Raw genomic sequence first — 24,259 nt, forward strand, 5'->3', positions numbered from 1 at the left:
AAAAAATAAAATAAAAGACATCCAGATTGGAATGAAGACCAAAAACTGTTTTGTTTTTTTTTTTTTTCAGGAAATGATTTGATCATCTATATAGACTATTTGAGAGAACCTACAAAAAAGCTCATAGAAATGAGTGCAGCAAGATTGCTATATATTGCCAATGCTCTATATACTAGTGAAAAGATACGGAAATTTAAAAAAATACCACTTACAACAGCATAAAAATATTCAATTCATAAGGATAATTCTAAGAAAAGCTGTGACAGTCCTAGACCTATACACTAAAACTATAAAATTTTGCTGAGAAAAATCAAAGACACAAAAAAATAGGAGCGAAACAGCTTGTGAATGGGTCTGAAGACTCAATATTGTTAAGATGTCAGTGCTCCCAAACTGAACAATATATTTAACACAATGCCAGTCAAAATCCTAGCAGGCCCTCCCCCTGTCTGTGTGGGACATAGCTCCCAGGGGTATGGACCTTCCTGGCGGCGTGGGACAGAGGTCCTGGGATGATCTGGGACAGCATCGGGGGATTGAGAGTGAGAGAACCTTCTTGACTGGGGGTGGGATGGGGAGTGAAATGAGACAAGGTGGGGTGTCAGTGGTTGAGAGATCCCGGGCAGAGTTGGGAGGTTATCCTGGAGGTTATTCTTATGCATTAAATAGATCTCACCTTGTTGGTCAGGATGTAGTGGAGAGGCTGGAGGGAACTGCCTGAAAATGTGGAGCTGTGTTCCAGTGGCGATGTTTCTTGGAGATGATTGTGTGGTGGTGTAGATTTCACAATGTGACTGTGTGATTGTGGAGGCCTTGTGTCTGATGCTCCTTTTGTCTGCTTTATCAACAGACGAGTAAAACAGGCGGCATAAAAATAAATAATAGGGGAACAAATTTTAAGATGGATTTAGTGGATGGGAGTGCTGGTGGTTGGTGTGGGGGAAGGGTGGGGGGTATGGCATGTATGAATTTTTTCTGTTGTCTTTTTATTTTTTTTCTGAATTGATGCAAATGTTCTGGGAAATGATCATGGTGATGAATATGCAACTATTATATATGTAGAATGGAAAAAAAAAATGCCAGCAGGCTTTTTGTAGAAATCATATTTTTTACTCATCTGTCCATGCCTAGATAAAAGGAGCATCAGACACTGGGTTTTCATAATCACACAGTTACATTGTAAAAGCTATATAGTTATACAGTCTTCTTCAAGAATCAAGGCTACTGGAACAATTTAACAGTTTCAGGTACTTCCCTGTAGCCAGTCCATAAACTAAAAAGGCATGTCTATATAATGCATAAGAATAACCTCTCAACTCTTTCGGAAATCTCTCAGTCATGGAGACTTTATTTTGTCTCATTTCTCTCTTCCCCTTTTTGGTCAAGAAGGCTTTCTCATTCCCATGATGCCAGGTCCCAGCTTGTCCATGGGATGGATTTGTTTTTAACTAATTGAGGCCTAATCTCTTTTTCGGTTACTTTAACTGTTATTATATATAGCTATGTGAACTTTCAGGGCTGTAGCATTCCATTTCTGGGTCTTAGGTATCACAGAGTTATTCAAAATTCCAGGGCAATACCAGCTATACACATATAGCTTAGTGTCTCAGAATCTAGAAATACATTTACAACTTCAGACTAAGTGTGGCTAGCATAAGGGCTTACAATCTAGGCTCCCATTTTCTTATAGGTATTTTCTGAAAAAGACTTCAGCATTTCTTTTCTTTTGTTTCTGGCTTATTTTGCACAACATATTGTCCCCTTATTCAGTTCATTGTGTGCCTCGACATCCTTCCTTTTTGTAGTCTGTAGCCACTCCATATTCCCTCATATAAATATATCACAATTCACCTCAAGAAATTCCCTGGTGCTATCCCTTTGTAGTCAAACCCCGTCCCCCCACCAGTCTTTGGCAATCACTAATAGGTTTTCCTGTGGTTGTACCTTTTTCAGAATGTATATGGAGTCATATACCTTGAAGCCTCTGAGTCTTTCTTCTTTTGCATGGTATATGGCATTTGAAATTCATCCATGCTGTTTTATATATCATTCTTTTTTTTGCTGAGCTGTCTTTCATTATATGAATATACCGCAGTTTACCTTATCCATTCACCCTTTAATTGACTTTTGGGTTCTTCCAGTTTGGGACTATTATGAGTAAAATGTACATGAACACTCATGTACATATATTTGCATGGGAAATTGATTTCATTTTTCTTGGCAGTGGGATTGCTGAGTCATATGGTAAGACTAAGTTAACTTTATAAGAAACTGGGCAGATTGTTTTCCAGAGTGGCTGTACTATTTTGCATTCCCACCAGAAATGTATGAGGGTTCTGAATACATTTGGTATTATCAGTTGTTTTAATTTTAAATTAGGTGAATGGGTGGTTTTTATTCCTGTGTTTTAAATTAGTGAACATCTTTTCATGTATTAATGTGTTTCTAAGAAACATTGCATTTCTATAATCCTGCCCTAGGCAAAACTGATTGTTAAATCCTTGGTCATGATAAGGAAAAATAATTTTTGAAATTTTGTTTATGTGGAGTTTTTATTTTGATTGTTGATTGCCAGTTGATTACCCACTTCAACCTTTCCAGCAGTCTTTCTAAAGTTGTAGGTCGTTGGTGGCATGATTTTCAGTAAAGCCTCCCTCTGGCCCGGCTCTGACAGGTACTGGAAGCACAGAGAAGGCATCAAAAGGAGAAGTCTGGCATCATACCTACCTCACCAACACCCTACACTTATAACAAGGTAGGGGAAGAAATCCTCATCTGCATCCCTTGGGTGGAGGACATTTCCTCCTGTGAGATATTTGTGGTCAGTTCTCTTCCTTAACATTCTTGCCCAAAGTCTGGAAGTAGCTTATAGAAAAGTTTGGAATTCAATTTTGGTCTGATGAAATATGAAATAGGGTTCTTATGAAGTTAGTTTTTATAGCAGGAACCAAAGGCCATGGTCACCTGTAGGTTAGAGTTATTTATTTGGCTTACAGTCCAGTGATCATATTAAAAACTTGGTTGTTTTGTTTTTTTGAGGTGGTGGCCATTTCTGGGATACAGAAGCTTTATATTCTATGTCCATTTTTATCCCATATAATACCAAAATTAGAACAGTGTCTAATACACATAGCAAGTCCTCATAAATGTTACCTCAGTCTATGTCCTTATTAAGCTGTAGCCTACCCATCAAGCATCGCTGTTCTAAAACAAGAGGTTGAGGGCCTCTTGAAACAGATTGGGGAGTTGCCGAGTAGATCGGGAAAAAAAAATGACAATGCTTGGGGACTTGAGAATGGATATAGTTGATAAGGAGACAGTTTAGAGTGGTAGAAGGCAGTAGACTAGGAGACTCTTTCTGAAAGGCTCCCCTACTATTCAGCTGTGTGGCTTTGTTTAAGCAGCTTAGTTTCATTCTTGATAGATGATCTTGGAGATGACACAACTTGTCAAGGTATCAGTTTCCTCATCTATAAAGTGAGGGATTTCAACTAGGTAATTTTTAAGATCCTTTCTTACCTATATAATTTTATAATTATGTTCTATAGCATGGGCCATGTGATCCACAAATATCCACTAGTATAATGCTGAAACCTTGGAGAGAGTACCTCAACAGTCCATTTCCCCCTTCTCTCAGAGTAGCACACAGATGTTGGTGTGATGGTGTGTATGTGGTCACAGTGGCAGGCTTGCTGGTTCATCCATCTCAGGCAAACTTAGCTTCTGTCCTGCAATTCAAGAGAGACTTGAATTGAAGCTCTGAGGACCTAGTTTCCAAGGCAAGTGGAGCTACATATAATAAATCCAGGAGTCCTTTCTCTATCAGTAATCATGCAGTGACAGTGGGCTATGGGGTCATCTTACTACCTATAGACTTGGTAGTTGGAGGCAGTTTTCTTTCTCTCAGACTGTCTTTCTCCAGAGTGCTTTGAGGCCATGTACATGGGCACAGTGAGTACCTTCAACCTCCTGTTCTTCCTTCCACTGCCTCTCTGTAAGGTGTGCCAGGCTTTTCTGGGTTTTCTTCAGAAATGGCCTTTAAGAAATAGCTTGTTATGTTATGGTATCAACCTAACTGTGTCTTAGCTACTTTGTTCCAACACCCTCAGCCATGCACAGATTGACAGAATACATGTTTCACACAAGCACATGGCTTATATCTATTCCTTCTCTGGCTGGGGGCAAAATATTTTACAACTGTACCTAAAGATCAGATGAAGTTTGGTCCTAAGTAGGGAGAACAAAAAGTGGCTACTTATTTTACCCAGCCTAGCCTTGTATGCTGGTATGTTTATATGTAGAATTGGTAGCATATAGAAAATATGGAGAGAGAGGCGAGTTTTCTTAAGAAACTTCCCGGTCTCTCTTAAATGATACTTGGAGATAACACCCTTGGAGATAATACCCTGTATATGCTAGGGCCTGTTTTAGCTCGGCCTGTCATGGGGGCCTTATCTTGGGGTTCTCTTTTTACCCTGAATGACCATTTTCTTCTTACTTTCAGAGCTGTGACTTGTGGTCCCTAGGGGTGATTATCTACGTGATGCTGTGTGGATATCCTCCTTTTTATTCCAAACACCATAGCCGGACAATCCCAAAGGACATGCGAAGAAAGATCATGACAGGCAGTTTTGAGTTCCCAGAGGAAGAATGGAGCCAGATCTCAGAGATGGCTAAAGATGTTGTGAGAAAGTGAGTCCACAGGCTGCTGGGTAGTGAGGGCAAGGAGGCCTTTAAGTGGGAAAGACACAAGGGAGGGTTAGGAGAGAAAAGCCATTTGTCTTCCTCTTGGAGTTTGTTTCCCTCGTAAGCTGCTCCCTGTTTTGGCATCACAGAAAGCCTGAGGAGCCTGAGGTGAGAGTTCTCAGTGGCCTTTCTTGGTGAAAATGGAGCTTTTCTACCTCCTGTTGCATCCCTGGACTTTGTCCTCAGTATTGCGAAACCTGGTCCCTCCCTAGCCAGTGTCTCAGTGGGTACTGATTCAGATCCCTAAGTGGTAAACATCCTGGCATGTGTGCCTGTTTCTTGCATGTAAGCCAGTGATTTGGGACTGACATGATGCCTGGAACTCAATGTGGGTGTTCAGATGATGATGACCATTTTGGCTTTTAATCCTTGGCTGCTTTGGGAGTGTGTTATTTTGTGGGCCTGGAATGCCAGTTGCCCTGACACATATTAAGATGGGAAGATGTTTCAAGAATTAGGGTTAGTGATGATGGGAGAGTTCGCATTCAAAATCCTCTGGTAACTAGAGGACCAAGAAAAATGTCAGACCTAAATGTGAAGTTTATTTGCTTTTTTCTGCCTGACTGTGAAGAAGGCTGGCCTGTGTACAGATTTAGGGACCATTCTGATATTATCACTTGGTCTTGACCTAACTCTTTTTCCTTTGTGGTCACAGTTTCTTCATCTGTATTCATGAGGAAGATGAGCATTAGAAAGACAGTACCGAAACTGTCTCCTGACAATACAGCCATTTCTCTTTGGATATTAGTCCCTTTTAAAAGTGAGCTTATATCTATAAAGAGTGACTGTTTTCTAAAATATACAAGTAAATACTTTTCAAGAATGGGGACAATGTTTAAATCACCACCTGCCTTCCCATGTTATTCATGGTGTATCCTCAGCTGCCTAACCAAAACCCAACATCATCTAAGTGGTTCTTTGCTAGTTTTCTAGAAAATATTTTTCTTGTCCCAGGAACAACATTCATTATCTTTTTTCAATTTGGGGATGCTTTTCTAAATAATCCTTTCATTAACAACTGAAGCAATTTGATCAGAATGATCCAGAAGGTTGCAGAGAACCCAAAGGAATTATTACACGTTACCCTAACTCCTACATTTGGAATGTGAGGTGCTGTAGAAAGTACAGGGGGCGTGCTGCAGTGAGCTGGGATCACATCCACATGATCAGACATAAAGGAGTATGATTGACAAGGAGATTGACCACAGCAGCACATTAAGACTTAGAAGGTGATGCTGTTTTCTTCTCAGAGACTAGATTTTAGCTTCTGAATATCTTTGGAATAAAGAGTTCATATCCTATCATATAGTGACATTTAAGAGTTTTATTGTAAGTAACAGACTTGCTTCTTCAGAACATCATGGCACCTCAAATTACTTTTGAAGCCACTGTCACCAAAAAAGAACTCTTGAGTTCCTTTTGGATGTTAGACCCCGCTGTCCTACAAACATCACTACGGCGATTCAAGTTCTCTGAAAGGTATAAGCCAAATGTGGGATTACTTTACCGAAGGCTAGAACTCAGTCAGGGTATCACTGGGTTGAGCCTTTTTTCTTGACAAGTACAGAAAGGACTGCCTCAGGAACCTGCATTACAAGTAATTAGAGACTGGAATTCCATCCCTGCCCTGCAGATAGAATGCCTAGTCAGAGGAGTTGTTAGAAAGTCAAGAGAAGCGGCACTAATGAGAGCCATATCCAGCTCTGGCCTCCTGGTAGCAGTTTTGCGCATCAGCTTATTGGCCTTTTCTCCATAGGCTCCTGAAGGTCAAACCAGAGGAAAGACTCACCATCGAGGGAGTGTTGGATCATCCGTGGCTCAACTCAACTGAGGCCCTGGATAATGTGCTGCCCTCTGCTCAGCTGATGATGGATAAGGTTTTGAATGATGCTCATTTTGTTGGAATAATGGGGCTCAGCTCGGTGAGGGTTAAAAGCAAAGCAATGCAGAGCACATAGTGTTTCCCAGAGAAACATCTCTGGTTTCCTGAGGATCAGAATCAGAAATAATGAGCTTCTTTCCCTAAAATTCGAGAACAAGTCCCAGAAAAAATACACTAAGTTAACACTCAAAGGAGTATCCTCCATGTTTGTCCAATGGGGTTGGGGGCATAGAACAGTATAAGATACCAGCCTTTCCTTCCAGAAGTTTAAACAAGACTGTTTGGGAAGGCAAGATTAAGAAACTCGAAAAAAAGGGAACAATGCAGATGTCAGATTTTTGTATACTAAATTGTCTATGACTGCTATACAATTCAGAAAAAGAGAACATCATTGAAGGAGGGTATAATCAGGGAAGATTTACTAAAGAGATGGCAAAAATCTCAGATTTATTACTGCCATGTGGCAACTTCTGCAATCTTTCACATATTTGGTTACGCATGAACTGACCTTGAAGAATTTGAGTAGACAGTGTAAGTGCCCAAGTGTGACAGAAAACATGAGCAAAATATCACAGACTCAAGTGGATCAGGGAGAAAAACAGTCTGGCTTCACTAACGAGAGGTTAGTGAGATGGAAGTGAAAGGGCCAGGATCAGAAGGCTTTGAAAGTGAGGCAGAGGATGTAAGGCTTACTAGGATGTAAGTGAGAGGCCATGGTAGGTTTCTGAGAAGAGAAGGTATCATTTAGGGATGGTCAACCAGACTTGCAGACTTACTAACTTACAGACATGCAGTTATCTAAGTGCTAGATGGCTGCTCTAGGGAAAGAGAGGTCAGGACGAAATGGATAGGCTCGACATTTTTTTTCCCCCTATTATTTATTTTTATTCCATATGTTCTACTCGTCTGTTGAAAGGTAGATAAAAGGAGCATCAGACACATGGTTTTCACAATCACACAGTCACATTATGAAAGCTATATCATTATACAATCATCATCAAGAAACATGGCTACTGGAACACAACTCTATATTTTCAGGCATTTCCCTCTAGCCTCTCTATAACATCTTGGATAACAAGGTGATATCTACTTAATGCGTAAGAATAACCTCCAGGATAACCTCTCGACTCTGTTTGGAATCCCACAGCCATTGACACTTTGTCTCATTTCACTCTTCTCCTTTTTGGTTGAGAATGTTTTCTCAATCCCTTGATGCTGGGTCTCAGCTCATTCAGGAGTTTTTCTCAATCCCTTGATGCTGAGTCTCAGCTCATTGTAGGATTTCTGTCCCACGTTGCTAGGCTCGATATTTTTGAAGAAAATTTTCCAGAGGTTTTGGCGATTGACTAGATAGATATAAGACGGAAGGACAAGTTAAAGATTACTGTAAAGTTCTGAGTGGGTGGCTTAAATGGTAAGAACCATCAACAAATAGAGTTATGGAATCAGGAGGGAGACTGGTTTGAGTGAAAGGGAGTCTCCTTTATTTTCAATATTGTTTGAGGTGGTAGAAGGGCATTCAAACGAAGAGATCTGTGTAGTATGAGACCAGAGTGTGAATGAGAGGTCAAGGCCAGTGACGTAGGCATGAGTATTACCAGCTTATAAGGAGTGGGGTTGAAGTGTGAGAAAGAATAAGTGGATGGGAAAAACATATAGGAAGACCTCCCTTAGTTTAGCTGGAGCACAGGAGAAGAAGAGCTAGAAGGAAAAGTGTTCTCTGCCACCTCTCTGATGTGTGGGTAGTTGTCTTCCTGTTCCCAATATTCCCAGTAGTCTACAAATGGTTTGGTCAGTATATTCTTTTTCAAAATCCAAAGGGATTACTTAGAACCTCCTGTTGTCAACACATGGAGGTTACAGAGTGATTTTCCTCAAGAACTTGGGAAATGAGAAAATAAGATTATATCTGGAATCACCTTATAATTAGTACATAATGAAGCAAAATATGGGTAGAAGGAAGAGTGCTGAAAAGAAAGAGTGGTTTCCAGGCCTATAAAATAGCCTACATTCTGACAGTGTATTCCTATTTCTTGAGAAACGGTGTGGTCATGAGGTGCGTCAGTCAGCTTTGGAAGTGCAGAAAAATGGCTTCCTATGGAGATCTTGAATAGTGTCCATCTAAGCCCTTTTCTGGAGACAGGTTGCCTCATGAACTTGAACTGTTTCCATCTTTCTGGTTGGGGCTTCAGTGATGAGTTAGATGCAGAGATTATAATCAACAGGCTGGGTCTTATAGTGCCTATATTGTCAAACACTCTCTGTTCTGACTGCATGCTCACCAAGGAACTACTTTTTAACGTTACATAAGTAGTATTTGCCTATTGTCAGATTTTGCTGTTAAAATTCACATAATACAGAGGTATATATATAATAAAAAAGCTTAAGTTTCCTTCATTCCTCTGCCCCAGTCTCTCTTTCTCAGAGATAGAGGTAGACTGTTTATGATTGGTATATCCTTCCAGATCTTTTTCCTTTTTCTGGGGACACAAACACACTCTCATACACTCTTTGTCCCTTTTAAAAATATAAAATGGAATCCTCTCCTTCCTGTGAAGCTTTCTGATTATTTGCCTTCACACATTGCTCTGCCTATAGTGAGAATATGCACTAGTCATAAAGACACAGACTTCAAGAGTTCAAGACGTTATGGCAACTATTTCTCATTGTAAATGAAAAAGTTGGCTTTCCATTTCAGGCTTGTGGACTTGGTTTGTAAGAGAATGGTATCTCCGAGGTACGGTTGTACTCGCCATGTGAAATGGTCAGATTTCTAAGTACTCAAGGCTGAGGTGATTTTGTCACTGTGGTGAAAATTCACTGGGGCAGTGAGTAAAAGCCCGTCTGGAAAGCTCCTCAGGCAGCCTGCCAGCTTTTCCCCTGCTGGCATATGCATCTTTTTCCTCTTGTCCTTGCCAAAGTCTGTGTGCATAAGTCTTATTATCCCTTCTTACTTGAATTCTGTCCCTCCACCAGAGGAATATGACTAGCTATTGTGGGGACCTTGGTTGGCCTGATTTTCCCTTGGCCCTGCTGATCTATGGGGAAGAATCCTCTGCCTTATCCAAACTGGTATGTCACCAGCCTGAGAGTGAAATTAACTTCCTAGTTCTTTGAGCTTCTCCTTCCCACTTCTTTAGATTGGCTTTTTAGGTGCCCCGAAATAAATGTGCAAAACTGACAACAGGTTTGCATTTAGGCCGTGGTTGCAGGTATCCAGCAGGCTCATGCGGAGCAGTTGGCCAACATGAGAATCCAGGATCTGAAAGTCAGCCTCAAACCCCTGCACTCTGTGAACAACCCCATTCTAAGAAAGAGGAAGCTACTCGGGTAACTGAGCTTATTTCTCCAATTTCTTCTTCACTGTTGGCATGGCTGAGTGCTAAGTTCTGAAAGCTCAGCCAGGGCTTATTGCCCTTTCTCCCTCTTAAGAGGGTCGAGACGATAAAGTCTTTAACAGCATCAAGTTGGAGACAGTCTGTAGTTAATTATTTATCCAAAAAATATCGTTGCCTTATGTCTAGAGATAACATCTGCTCAGAGTTGGGTTTTGGGGTCTCACCTTGTTATTACCTCTCCCCCAAACTTTAAAGCACCAAGCCAAAGGACGGTGTTTATATCCACGACCGTGAGAATGGAGCCGAGGATTCAAATGTTGCCTTGGAAAAGCTCCGAGATGTGATTGCTCAGTGTATCCTCCCCCAGGCTGGTAAAGGTCACACCATTTATGAATGCGCTGTTTATTTGTGTATGTGCATGCACATGACAAAAGGTGTGCTGTTAATTGGGGCTTGTCTGTTTCGTCTTTGGGCTATAAGAAAATAAATACCACATAAATTTGTTATGTGCCCACTGAAAAGAGTGGGCTGTGGGAAACCCAGAAATCTGCTAAGTTCTGCCTCTCCTTTGACTTTCTGTGAAATTTCTAGTTTTGGTTTAATTGGCTAGTGTATAGCACATCAGGAAATTGTTTTCTTAGTTTGGCAGTGAGTGTACAGGTTAAGGCATGGAGAATGTAAAAATGTGAACAGGGTCAGAATCAGGTTATAGGCTACTAAACATCATTTCTGGGGTGCGAGGATGCTATTAGTTTGAGTATATGAAGAGAATGCCTCCCTAGTTCAGAAGGTCACTGCTGTTACTTGTATCCTGAGCTGAAAGGCTTACACATAAGGGCTTTGGCTTGTGAGCTTTCAGAAGGTTTGGACTCACTTAAGTGGGTGATGAAGGGCTTTTCTCACCATACTGGGAAATGAGGAAGTGAATGAGATGCTTTGAATACCAAGCCAGAACACTGTTGGATTGGCCTGTTGTATTAGACTCCTTGGGTTTTAAGAGAACCCATACAGTGTAAGTTAAACAGCTCTGTGGGCATGTGTCTTTAATAATATAAGAGATCTTAAGGTAAGAAATGAGCTTAGGAGAAAGCAAGTAGTCTATTCAGTCTTGTTCTCTCCCTCTGTCTTGGCCTGGGTTAGCCAGGTATTGCCACTCAGTGACAGAGTCTGACACTGCCTGTTTCCTATCATCTGATGCTGATTCACTGGGCCATCAGGTCATTTGTTTGAAGTTGTCAGACCAGAAAAGTTCCAGAAGCCAGAAGTGGTCTACATGTAATGTAGGGAATAGCAGAAAAGCAGTGTCCAGTGAAGGTTTACATTTAATAATTTCTTCTCAACTAGTTGGATATCATGTTCTTCCATCTGTGATACTAAAATTCTGTGATGCTGCAGGAAAAATGCAACTTGCTCTTCATTCTTATCAATAGGAGAAAATGAAGATGAGAAGCTGAATGAAGTAATGCAGGAGGCTTGGAAATATAATCGGGAATGCAAACTCCTAAGAGATACTCTGCAAAGCTTCAGCTGGAATGGTAGGAGCCTCAATCATTCCTTTCCCTGAGAATGCAGAAAAGTGATTATTTTGAACACACATAGGATCTTGGGGAGCAGAGCTGGGGTTGTTTCCAGGTAAAGTGAAGCTGGAGACTGAGTGGAATATTGTGTGATAGAGCTCCAGCTCCATACTAACTGCCTGGTCACATCTGGACATCTTGCCCTTTCAGTTTTCCACAGTTCAAGTGAATTGTGTGCTGCAGATTTGCCACTGGATACCCTTTGTCATACACCACTAAGGTCAAAAACTCAGCCTCCAGGACTCCTCTCAGATACCAGGGCTATTCACCAGATTGTTAAGGACTAGTACATTGTGAAGGGGAGAAAAAGGTGAAAGTACCAGGGTGTCCACCCTGCTGATCTGCTTAGCTTAAAAAAGAACTGCTTCCCTCAAGAGTAGAGGGTTGACCAAATATCTTGCAGTACATGTGGATTTATTTTTCCCCAGGTCAGGAAAACAAGGCAGAAATGTATTTCTTGAACTGCTTTTTGTAGTATCTTTCTGGTTGAGCAGACTAAACTGCACTTAAGCTCCAGGATGCTCAGGGAAGGGAAAAGACTCTCTGACTTCATTGGCTGGCTTGATTCTTCTTCTTTTTCTTTTTTTTTCCCCTTATATAGACACTTTATTTTCTACTGTATTTTAATAGAAGGAAATAACTGAAATTGTTGAACTGATTCCTGTAGCTTTCAGTTTAGAAAATGAGTGCATAACTATATAACATTTATCTGTGACTGAGACTGTAAAAACCTGGTGACTGAGACCTCCTTTATCGAGGGCATGGGTAGGTGAGCAATCAGTACATGCATGAACAGAAAATAATAATGGGTTGGGAGTACAGGAAAAAATACCCTACATAAACTATGGGCAATAGTTAATAGTTCTACTTTAATAATCTTTCATTAATTCCAACAGATGTAACTACTATAAAAAAATAGTGGAATTACAAAAATCAGCTATCATCAATTGTAACAAATTTTCAACACCAATGAAAGTGGTGATGTTGGGGTGCTATAAAGGAATCCTGTATTTTATGAATGACTATTCTGTAAAACGACATATGCTCAAATAAAAAAAAAGTTTAGCTCATAAAATTGTTCTAGTTTGCTAGCTGCTGGAATGCAATATACCAGAAACAGAATGGCTGTTAAAAAGGGGAATTTAATAAGTTGCTACTTTACAGTTCTAAGGCCAAGAAACTGTCCCAATTAAAACAAGTCTTTAGAAATGTCCAATCAAAGATATCCATCCAGGGAAAGATACCTTGGTTCAAGAAGGCCGATGAAGTTCATTCTCACTTTCTCTCTCAAGTGAGAAGGCACATGGTGAACACAGTCAGGGTTTCTCTCTCAGGTGGAAGGGCATTTGGCGAACATGGCATCATCTGCTAGCTTTCTCTCTTGGCTTCCGGTTTCATGAAGCTCCCCGGGAGGCGTTTTTCTTCTTCATCTGCAAAGGTCACTGGCTCGTGGACTCTCTGCTTCGTGGTGCTACAGCATTCTCTGCTCTCTCTCAATTTCTTTCATTCTCCAAAATGTTTTTCTCTTTTATAGGACTCCAGAAACTTATCAAGACCCACCCAAACGGGTGGAGACATGTCGTCACCTAATCCCACTTAATAGCCACTCTTGATTAAATCACATCTCCAGGGAGATGATCTGATTACAGTTTCAAACATACAATATTGAATAGGGATTATTCTGCCTTTACGAAATGGAATTTTGATTAAAAGATGGCTTTGCTAGGAGACATACATCGTTTCAAACAAGCACAAAAATATACCTGGATTGTTCTGTAGGTTAGACAATGTTGGGTCACAAAACGGATCTCAAAAAATGTAAAAATGATTTTAAAAAGAAACCAAATGGCAGGCCACTAGCCAGGAGGTCCCAGTTCTGATTTTTCTTTCTCTCACAACAGAATGCTTGGGTTCTTTCCTCTAATTCTGATGATAAACCCGTGAGTTTATGTGTAAGGTGGGAGGGAATGTTTGAAACAAGGACCCAGACTGTTTGGAGGGAAGAAGAGCAGATTACACATAGGAAAATAGCAGTGTCATCTATTTCTACCCCATGTCAGAAAGCTAGAACTGAAAAAGCATGAGCAGCAGGAACATGAGTGGTAGGTGTTAGCAGCAAAGGACATGGCAAATTTGGCTGCAGAGGAAGAACAGAAATACCAGTGAGTTCAGTCACTGAACGCAAGTGGCTCATGCAAATCCTGCTGACTTTTTTTTTGGTTTTTAATCCTTCTTGTTCATCCAAGCATGACCTGCTCTCTGTGCTTCATTCAATTGTGAATGCTCCTTGAATTATGTTCACATCAGCATGTTCTGTAGCTTGCGTAGGTGCTACAGCTGGTAATTCCTCTGATCATACCTGAAGGTACCTTTCCTCCTAGACACTGGGTCACACTTTATTTTTGTCTGTGTCTTTCTGTATCTCTCTTGGTTTAGTCAGCGTTCTCTGATGGCTGCCTGTGGCCTCCAGGGTGGCCTCTGGGTGGGGGACCACAGGGACAGTGAGGGGGAGGATGAGGGAGCTGGGGACCTAGGTGTAGGCTCAGGGAGAGGCAGGGGAATTGGGGTCCCTATAGAATCGGGGGGCAACAAGGGGTTGACGAAAGCACCACAGTTGAGGTCTCTGGCATTGAGGCCATTCACAGCGCTGCATTATCCTGGTTTGGTTCTTGACATGACATGAGGAATATAAAGTACTGGTCTGGCTATTCTCATATCTGGTAGATGTTCGCATCACTGGGATTTTTTTGAAATACGGTATTAAGACGGAAAAGTGATCATACATGAAGTGCACTTTCAATGAATTTTCACAATGAACACTCCTGTAACCAGCACACAGATAAAATCGTAAAATATGTGTCCTCTTCCAGTGGCTACGTCCCACCCTCCAAAGTTAATAATTATTATGCTATGTTAATCACTAACACTACACATTAATTTTGCCCACTTGTATTTTATGTAAATGGAATCATACAGCTGTTTTCTTTTGTGTTCGACTTCTAGTCAGCATTTTGTTTATGAGATTCATCCATGTTGTGGCTGTAATAGCAGATCATTCATTCTCAATCCATTACAGTAGTTCATTATATGACTGTATTATAATGTACATATTCATTTTCCTGATGAATGAACATCTGGTTTGTTCTAAGTTGTGGCAATTAAGAAAAGGGCTGCTGTGAACCCTGAACCCTCTTATGTATGTCTTAAAATTTTTTAACAGCTTTTAGATATAGTTTGCATATCAGACAGTTCACCCATTTAAAATGTACATGTATATCAAAGATATACACATAACCGTCACAACAGTCCATTTTAGAACAGTTCCATCACCCCCAAAAGAAACTTTATACTGTATCACACCCCAGCTTCATCACCCTCCTTCTCCACCCTCTTTTCTTCCATTACTACCCAAACAGGAATCAGTACTTTCTACTCTACAGAAATCCCCAATTTTGGGACATTTCATGTGAATGGAATCATATAATATGTGGCCCTTGAGACTGTTTTTTTTTTAAATACTTTTATTTTTTTTACATGAGCAGGCACCGGGAATCAAACCTGGGTCCTCTGGCATGACAGGCAAGCATTCTTGCCGCTGAGCCACCGTGGCCCGCCCGAGACTGGGTTTTTTAACTTACAAGTTTTTCATGGTAGATCCATATCATAGCATTTATCAATGCTTCATTCCTTTTTATGACTGAATAATATCCCATTGCATAGTACTACATTTTTATTACCTCTGTAAGTTGATGGACATTTGGATTGCTTCTAGATATTCCCTCTGAAGAAAAGGGTTGCTATAAACATTTGTGTATAATTTTCTGGACATAGCCTTTTGTTTCTCTTGGGTATTTACCTAGGAGTAGAATTGCTGAGTCATGGGGATGTATATCTGTTCAGCTTTAGCAGGTATTGCCACCATTTTTCTAAATCGGTTGAACCAATTTGTATTCCCACCAGTAGTGAATGAGAGCACCATTTGCAACACATCCACATCAACACTTGCTCTACCTTTGCTTTTATTCACTCTGGTTGGTATGTAATGGTATTGCAGTATGATTTTAATATGTGTTTCCCTGTTGACTGATTACATTGGGCACTTTTCTTATGTTTTTTTGGCATTTGTATTTTCTCTTTTATGAAGTATCTTTTGAAGTCTTTTACCCATTTTTCTATTGAAAAAATGTGTAGAAGTTCTTTATATATTTGGAATTCACTCCTTTGTCAGATATATGTAATACAAAGATTTCCCTCTTTGTGGCTTGTTGTGTGTGGTTGGATGAACTTTGGATTTTTACCACCAGATTAATGGAACTACTCAATTGCTACCTGAAATAGGGGCATCTGTAATGAATACTTTTGATCAATGTTGGTGTTGGTTGACTACATTGGGGAGGGTAAATTTATTTTACTGGTAGTGTGTACCTTATTATGTCCCTTTCAAGAGTCTGTAACTTCCCTAAAAGAAAGTTTGAGGGCTGACCATATTCTTTTTTGGGTTTCAGGTCGTGGATTCACAGATAAAGTAGATCGACTAAAACTGGCAGAAATTGTGAAGCAAGTGATAGAAGAGCAAACTACATCCCATGAATCTCAATAACATCACTGTCAACCTTTTTTTTTCAATTTAAAAAATTATTCTTTAATGTATAAAGTAATTTTTATGTAAATTAATAAATCATAATTTCATTTCCAAACTGTTTAAGATGCTGTATAGATTTAGATACAGGACTCACTGGTAATATACTTTGTTTGCTTTTAAGAAAAGCTCAAGGCCTAGAGATACACTATTACTTTAGGACTGTTCAGTCATGTTTGCAAGATAACAGATGATATTGTCAAGGAACATGGTTTTATTATTAATAAAGTATATGGAACCTATTGCCAAAAAAATGAAAATAAAAAATGCTGCCAGTGGCAAAGGATCAACTACAGTGGCCTTTCTGCTTAGTAGACCCTTGAATAAGTATTACAGATTGTGGTTTCATTTGCCCTGTGTATTGACTTTCTGCCCCATTCTTAGCTCTAGTGCCAAGAAATTTTTGTGGATCAATCATTGCAGACTGGAACTGGAACCCACAGAATCAGAGGATGTGTACCTGGGCCTGGGAAGTCAACTTCCACAGAAGGGGAAGGAAGCTGAACCCCCATTATCCTTATCCATATTTTCCTAGAGTAAGGTAGTCGTGTTTCCCTTTTGTCATATTGGCTAAAAGGGTATTAGTGTGTTTCCTAAATGTAATGGGTGTATCTTACTGCTATATTGTATTCATGTTTTACCAGAGATTTAGTTTTACCTCCCCTGCTGTGCCATTTTATTCTCTCTCCCTTCCTATAAACCTCACTAGCTCCATCACTTCTTATGTGTTTTTTTGTGTTCCTCTGGTCCATTTTGGGGATGATTTTTCTTAGAAAATTAAATATCATAGGAGTTGATGACAGATTAGCATCCAAGTCGACCTACTTTTTTTCTTTCCCAAATGTCTCCCTTTTTCTGTCATGTTTCTTCTGCCTAGACTTTGTGTCAGCATCCCCTGGGCTGCATTTATCATGTTCATTATATTGATCGTCAGGAACTGTGGTTCTGACGCAGAGAGTAGCTGTTTGAAAGAAAAGCAAGGCTGGATGCATTTCTATTTTTCTGTTGTACAGATGAGCTTCCATAATAAATTTTTTTAAAAGCAATTTTTTAGGGGATACCTTCAAGGGTAAAGTGAAGAGCAAATAAGAAAACTTAAATTCATAGGAAAGTCAGGGAGAAACAGAAGGTTCTGTTATTTAGTTTTATTATGTCACATTCACTTGAATCAAAATTGATCCCATATTTATTTTCCAACTCCTCCTTCATGAGTATGTCTTTGCAGAAACATTGGTTAATATGCTCTATATGTATGTGACTGACTAGGAATTTATGATAAAAACAAAATATATTTTAAGAACTGCCTACACATACTGATTCCCTACTATTTTGTAGAATTTGCAGTTTAAATGATTTATTAGTTTCATTGGTATAGGAAAAATCCTCTTCCACTTTTTTTCCCTGCAAAGGTGAGAATTTAGGTGACTGATAGATTTTATGAATGGATCCCCTCTAAGGAGAATTGACTACATTTCAAAATGGGAAAACCAAAGAAGGAAAAAGAAAACCAAGATGTTTTCTTATGTTCTGACCAGAACACAGAATTGAGAATTGAATTAAGACCCTATCCTTTTAGTGCATGTATTCTTATACTGCTACTTGCAGCCATGAAAAACTCTATGCTTGTTTCTAGAACAACTGAACACATATACTTTTATTATCTTAGGGGAGAACTTCAGTATTCCACAGGAAGAGGAAGGCAATAATTATGTTACTTTTCTTTTTCTTCAGAGGAACCTTCTAACTCACACAGTCCACCATTAACTTCTTATATTTGGTATGTGGATATCTTTCAGATGCTCAGGATTTTTTTTTCCTCCATTGTGTAGTGAATTTTTAGCGTGATGTAACAGGAAATCTAAAATGATGCCTCCTTTACTTGAGCAGCTTTTGCCCATGTCTTGATCACTTCAGGATGAATTAATTTGGCCTCCAACTTGAGTTTGGGAGTTTGTGAATATGCTGAGAGTTTGTGAATATCCTGGAGGATTTCCAAACTGTTGTAAGCAAAATTGGGCCCTAGCCTGGACCATGAACCCATCCCCCTGCAAAAAAAGAAAAAAAAAAGGTGGGCCCTACCCTGGACAGAGCCCCTTGGAAAAAACAAAGATGGCTCCCAAAGAACACAGCACTGTTTGGTCTTCAAAGTGGAATTGTGTTTGTTCATTCTTCCATCAGTAGCAAATTCTGCCTTCACATACTAGTCAGGTTTGCTAATGAAGTAAAATTTGCATGTAACTGGAAGCAAAACAAAATGTTCCTCGATTCTTATGACCTGCATCTCTAAAGGCTACACCTGAGGAAACTTGTAAGAACAGTTCTTGTAAGGCTGAAGATTTCCATATCATTTGCTGATCTTCTGTTTATTAAAACCACTATTGCCACTCACATATCTTTTAGACTTTACCATACTCATAAGTCTGCCTGATGTAGAACACCTTGATTATCTTTCAAGCTAATAGATTGTAAGAGTATAGGAGGAAGCCTGTCAAACACTTGTCTGAAACATCTGGATAGGAAAAAGCATTTTCCTAAAGTTTCTGTTGCTTATATTCATTTGAGAAAGAACAAGTTTAAGGAATCATAGTTAATTGTCATTGATACTGTTAAATGATTTAAATCAGATCTTCTGTGTGGGTTGCATTTGTGTGTTTACGGGAAAAAATGTATTCCATTTTGACAACTGAAAAATTGGATATTTGATTTTAATTGTATTTTTATTTATTTAAAAAGAAGAACTGTTCTCTCATTCTTGATTCCTTTCTCACAAAATACTTAACCTAATGAGTCCTACCTGTTTTTGTTGCAACACAGGGAAACACCCTAAAATATGGTGATAATTTTGAAATTCTGTAATTTTAATAATTTTGCTCTTTATATAAAATAGGAGAAAAAAAGAAATTCAGCTAGAAATCCTTTGATCTTATTGGTGTAGGTTTTTTTAGCAGGTTTGTGATGCAGCAGTGTGAATGAATATACTTGCTGTATGCCAGTGATAAGTTTTATCCACTTTATTAGGAATTAATATTAATTGGAGGTAGTTAATGGGTTGATCTCATCTAGCGCTGCTATATGAGATTTTATTGTACCTAACCACTCCTTGCTGAATTAGATTACAGCATTTTATCCATTTCTGAGTGTCACCTCTAGTCATAACTCTTAAAGGTTTTCTATTGTAAATATTTGACTTTACTGAATATAAAATTATTTGTATGCTAGATAAAAAAATGTAGAGTCTTATTTTAGTTCACTTTAGAATACAAAGGAAAATAACAGGTCAAGGAATAGGTAGATAGAGCTTTGTTTTCCTTTTCCATTTTAAATTGTTGCTGCTAAATATTCTAAGGCTGTTGACATCAGACCAAATCCAAAGACTTCTACAGACATCTGTAATTGGTTCAGTATTGGGTATAAAACTGATGATATTTTAAAAACTAAAAACTCTTACTTTTTAAGAATATTGTCAATTTATTAAGTTGGAGTCCATTTTTATTTTATTGCCAAAATAGTCATTAGATACCTGTTTAATCAGTGTTTCTTTTGTTTTGTACTTCAGAATTTGATTTTACATTGGGGCACTTGGGAGGAACTGAACTTTGGTCCTAATTCCTACTTCCATGATGAAACTGAGTATATTCATATAACTGAATATATTATATGAATAGTGAAAATTTCCTGGTAGAGAAGTATTATTTTTTTATGGCAATGTAAAATTTCTATACACCTTAATTATAAACAAAAGCTAATGAGGGGAAGAACTTGTGTATCCACCAACAGTTTTTCTTCAAATAAAGAAAAAAATTCAAACTTCAACAAGGAAGGTTGGACTCAGAGACAGTACCCAAAATACTGCAGAAATGAGGAACACTAACAGTGGGCAGTAGGCCAATTTGCCCAGCACAGAGATTCTCGAAGAATCCTTGTCCCCTGCCCCAACCCCCTGCCGGAATGTTTGGTTTCAAAGAATGAGCAGACCAACGGATATCAGGAGTAGAGGGGACTGGGACTGAGGATAAGGATAATTGGCCAGTACTGGCTGAATCACTACAGGATTTCTCTTGGGATATCTCTTTATGAGGGTAAAAGAAACTCGGCTAAGGAGGACTGATGCTGTTGTTGTTGGAAGGAAATTACAGAGTATAGAAACTACCTGAAGGGCAGGAGAGAGAAGCCAGAGTTGATAGAGACATAGCCTGAAGGCTGTAAATTGGATTACAGCTACCCATACGGCAGCCAACATTGATCTGAGACAAATATCAGAATCTCCAAGGGTCTGAGTGTCTGAAGGAGAGCTGCTGCTGCTGGACATAAGCCTGCATCATCAACTGATCATTTGGGCCATGTCAGTGGCAGCCTTACTAAGAGATGCTGTCTGCATCCTGCCTTCTCTACAGAAAAACCAAATAACCTTAAAAGAGGGTGAGAGAAAGTCTCAGACTTGGGCCCCACAGAAGTGGAACTCGAGTCTGGGGCCAGTATCTGAAACGTCAAGTGTCAGGATGGCCATCATGCTGGTGGTGGTGGTGATTTTTCTGCCAAGCACATTCTGTAACCTGGGATCAGACTACTCTTTCTATGAAATAATCATTCCCAAGAGGCTGACAGTTGAGGGAAGGAATGACCCAGAGGACAAGGTTTCCTATGCACTGTTTATGCAGGGCCAGAGGCTGGTGATTCACCTGAAGGGGAAGAAGGACTATTTTGTGAGTAACTTTCCAGTCTACAGCTACCATGATGGCATTCTGGGGCAGGAAATGCCTTTCATCTCACATGACTGCTACTATGAAGGCTACATAGAAGGAGTCCCAGGTTCTTTTGTTTCTGTCAATACCTGTTCAGGCCTCAAGGGCATCCTGATTAAGGAGGAAAAATACTATCGGATTGAGCCCATGGACTCTTCAAAAGAATTTGAACATGTATTGTACACCATGGCACACCAAGCTCAAGTCACCTGCAGTGTCACTTCCAAAGAGAGTCAAGTGGCACCCAACAGCAGGCAACAAGGGAGCTGGAAGCCTCGTAAAGCACAGACACTGTCCTACTTGTGGTCCCTCACAAAATACGTGGAGATGTTTGTCGTGGTCAACAGCCAGCGATTCCAAATGTGGGGCAGTAACATCAATGAGACAATCCAGAGAGTAATGGACATCATTGCTCTGGCCAACAGCTTCTCTAGGACAATAAACACAGAGGTGGTGCTGGTTGGCATGGAGATTTGGACCGAGGGGGACCTAACAGAGGTCGCCACGGACTTGGAAGTCGCACTCAGCAATTTCAATAGCTGGAGACAAAAGAAGCTCCTCAATCGTGTGAAGTATGATGTTGCCCACATGATTGTTGGGCATCATCCCGGAGGGAATATGGGACAGGCATTTCTCGGTGGTGCCTGTTCAAGTGGTTTTGCTGCATCTGTTGAATCCTTCCATCATGAAGATGTCCTCCTGTTTGCAGCACTCATGGTTCATGAGCTTGGGCACAACTTGGGTATTCAGCATGACCACTCGGCCTGCATTTGTAAGGATAAACACTTTTGCCTCATGCATCAAAATGTTACCAAAGAAAGCGGCTTCAGCAACTGTAGCTCTGATGACTTCTACCAGTTTCTTCATGAACACAAAGGGGCCTGCCTATTTAACAAGCCACGACACAAAAGCCGCAAACGTAGGGATGCCATCTGTGGGAATGGTATCATGGAGGGCAATGAGGAATGTGACTGTGGTTTCAAATGTGAAGATGACCCATGCTGTGACGATACATGTAAACTGAAGGGAGATGCAGAGTGTAGTAATGGACTCTGCTGTTTTCAGTGTAGTTTCCGAAGAACAGGATTTACATGTCGTCCTGCTCTGGATGAGTGTGACCTCCCAGAGTACTGTAATGGAATTTCCAGTCATTGCCCTGCAGACCATTACAAGCAAGATGGCACGCCCTGTGATCGAATTTTCTATTGCGTTAGTGGTCGGTGTAAGAACCCTGATAGTCAATGCATGAGTCTTTTTGGGTATAATGCAAAATCTGCTCCAGAAGATTGTTACTTTTTAATGAATCGCAAAGCAGACCGGTTTGGAAACTGTGGCCGTCCCACTGTGTCTGTCCCAGAATATGTTGAGTGTGGAGAAAGTGACATATTCTGTGGGAAAGTTATATGTTCGGGTTTTAGTTATTTACCAGAAATCAAACCCAATCATACATTGATCCAGGTCCCTCATAAAGATGACTGGTGCTGGAGCATGGATGTCTATACAAATACTGATATCCCTGATGAGGGAGATGTGGACAAGGGCACATATTGTGCCCCAAACAAAATTTGTATGGATTCCTCCTGCACTGATAACACCATGCTCAACTATGACTGCCAACCTGCTAAAATGTGTAATGGGAAAGGTGTGTGCAACAATTTAAAGCACTGCCATTGTGAGGCTGGCTTTGCCCCCCCTGATTGCAGAGCATCAGGAGATGGCGGTAGCGTGGACAGTGGTCCCCCAGACAAGTTATTTTTTCCAAGTCCAGGTGAAAGTGAAACTGGCATCCGTGGTGAACCAAAAGACAAAGAGAAGCTTGGCACAGTAGCGCTCATACTTCCTCTGTTTCTTATAGCATTGTTGTTGGGTCTGATTGCTTTTGCCAGTACATCTCCTGGACTGAAGTCAGAAAGAGCCCCAACAGTAACTTCAGTGGCCCCAGGAGAGGAACCAGAGGAACCAGAGGAACCACCAGAGGCCCCACCTGAAGAAACATCAGAAGCCTCATCAGAGGCCCCACCAGAGCCTGTCTCACAAGAGGATGCAGGGGAAGAAATGGAACAGCTAGAGGCAGAATTTGAGTAGTGGGAGCAAGAAGTCAAATATATCAAACACCTGATGAACTGGTTGGGAACAAGAGGCTTAGTGAAGCATGGGTTAAGTGAGAATTGATGGCTCCAGTGACTCTGATGGGATTCTATAGTCTGTAGAAATATGCTAATCTGGAAGGATGGGTTTCCCCCAGTAGTTATGTGGTTATATATTCATCTGTAAAATCATATACAAAAGAATATTTATTTGCCTCTTCACATTTCATGAGACAATTTTATTTAAACTCTTCTCATGGATCATTGCTATTAATGTCTTCTTTCTATAGGGCTGTTTTTTGAGTCACCTTAAACTGTTTTCCAGGTCATGCCATCTTCCATTTACATCGGTGGGCATATATACTATCTTACCAGTATAGACTGTTATCACTGTATTAATTCAATCCAGTCACAACTATACATTATGTTAGGAATTATTTATATGATTGTTCTAATTTGCCCTTTCAATGTATTCATGAAATAGAGAAGATTTTTACATGAATAAAAGCGTATTTTCAAATAAAGTATCACTTCAGGCTCCCAATAGCTTTCTACTGGAGATTGCTACATGGATTTAATCATGTAGAAAGGCTAATCATCCTGTGTCTAGGTGTGTAGAAGAGTGGAAGGCAATACTAGTATATTTGAGGCCCCTTGCACAATACAGTTCATGTTTAAGTGTTCACTTCTCTCCTTTTGTTTCTTATTTCTCTGTTATAGTTCATCTTTTGTTTCCTGACCATTGAAAGGAATATATCCAGTTATAGGTGACAGAGCTTTGGAGATAGTCATTAACTTCTCTGAAGAGAGCACAAAGGAAGTATAATGACAGTATTCTTTGTGCACCAGACACCGTGCTGAATGCTTTAAATTTGTTTTCTCAATTTAATCCTACCACCCCATGAAACCCCCATCTTGTACATAAGGAAGCAACAGTCAAAGAGATGATAAAAGTTGTCTCGAGTTAGTAAGTGGTGTAACCCAGATCCCTCCACAGGTATGACCAAATCCATGCTCATGACTACTTCCACAAGCCTTTTATGGGGATGACACACTGTATGACCTTAATTTCCCATCACAGGGCTTCCTTCTCAGTGACTCTAGTGAAACAAAAGCCTTATAGATAGATGCTGATCTCTTATGAAGCCGCCACACTGTGTAATATTACTGAATCACATATCTTTTCTTCTGTTAGAACCCAACATCAGGGAGTTGCAGGATACATTTTATTCAGCAATATAAGTTCAG

General features: G+C 40.0%; 2 protein-coding genes across 2 annotated transcripts in view; both read left to right on the forward strand.

Annotated features, from left to right (window-relative positions):
• MAPKAPK5 (MAPK activated protein kinase 5) overlaps positions 1 to 16,240 on the forward strand; it is a 50,699-nt gene extending 34,459 nt beyond the window's left edge. The window contains exons 8-14 of the mRNA XM_077159880.1: positions 2,675 to 2,755; positions 4,505 to 4,692; positions 6,503 to 6,623; positions 9,828 to 9,958; positions 10,222 to 10,337; positions 11,397 to 11,501; positions 16,049 to 16,240. Coding sequence (XP_077015995.1) covers positions 2,675 to 2,755; positions 4,505 to 4,692; positions 6,503 to 6,623; positions 9,828 to 9,958; positions 10,222 to 10,337; positions 11,397 to 11,501; positions 16,049 to 16,143 — 837 coding nt within the window. The 3' untranslated portion in view covers positions 16,144 to 16,240. The remainder of the gene's footprint in view (positions 1 to 2,674; positions 2,756 to 4,504; positions 4,693 to 6,502; positions 6,624 to 9,827; positions 9,959 to 10,221; positions 10,338 to 11,396; positions 11,502 to 16,048) is intronic.
• Positions 16,241 to 16,588: 348 nt separating this feature from the next.
• LOC143683629 (disintegrin and metalloproteinase domain-containing protein 1-like) lies at positions 16,589 to 23,233 on the forward strand. The gene has a single exon (XM_077159879.1). It carries the CDS (start codon positions 20,523 to 20,525, stop codon positions 23,007 to 23,009), a length of 2,487 nt encoding a protein of 828 aa, XP_077015994.1. The 5' UTR covers positions 16,589 to 20,522; the 3' UTR covers positions 23,010 to 23,233.
• The last annotated feature ends 1,026 nt before the right edge of the window (positions 23,234 to 24,259 follow it).

The sequence above is a fragment of the Tamandua tetradactyla genome, chromosome 5, assembly GCF_023851605.1.
Source record: "Tamandua tetradactyla isolate mTamTet1 chromosome 5, mTamTet1.pri, whole genome shotgun sequence".
In the NCBI taxonomy this organism is placed as follows: domain Eukaryota; kingdom Metazoa; phylum Chordata; class Mammalia; order Pilosa; family Myrmecophagidae; genus Tamandua; species Tamandua tetradactyla.

Excerpts from the sequence above, each read along its gene's own strand:
- LOC143683629 (XM_077159879.1), top strand. The coding sequence starts at position 20,523 with ATGTCAGTGGCAGCCTTACTAAGAGATGCTGTCTGCATCCTGCCTTCT.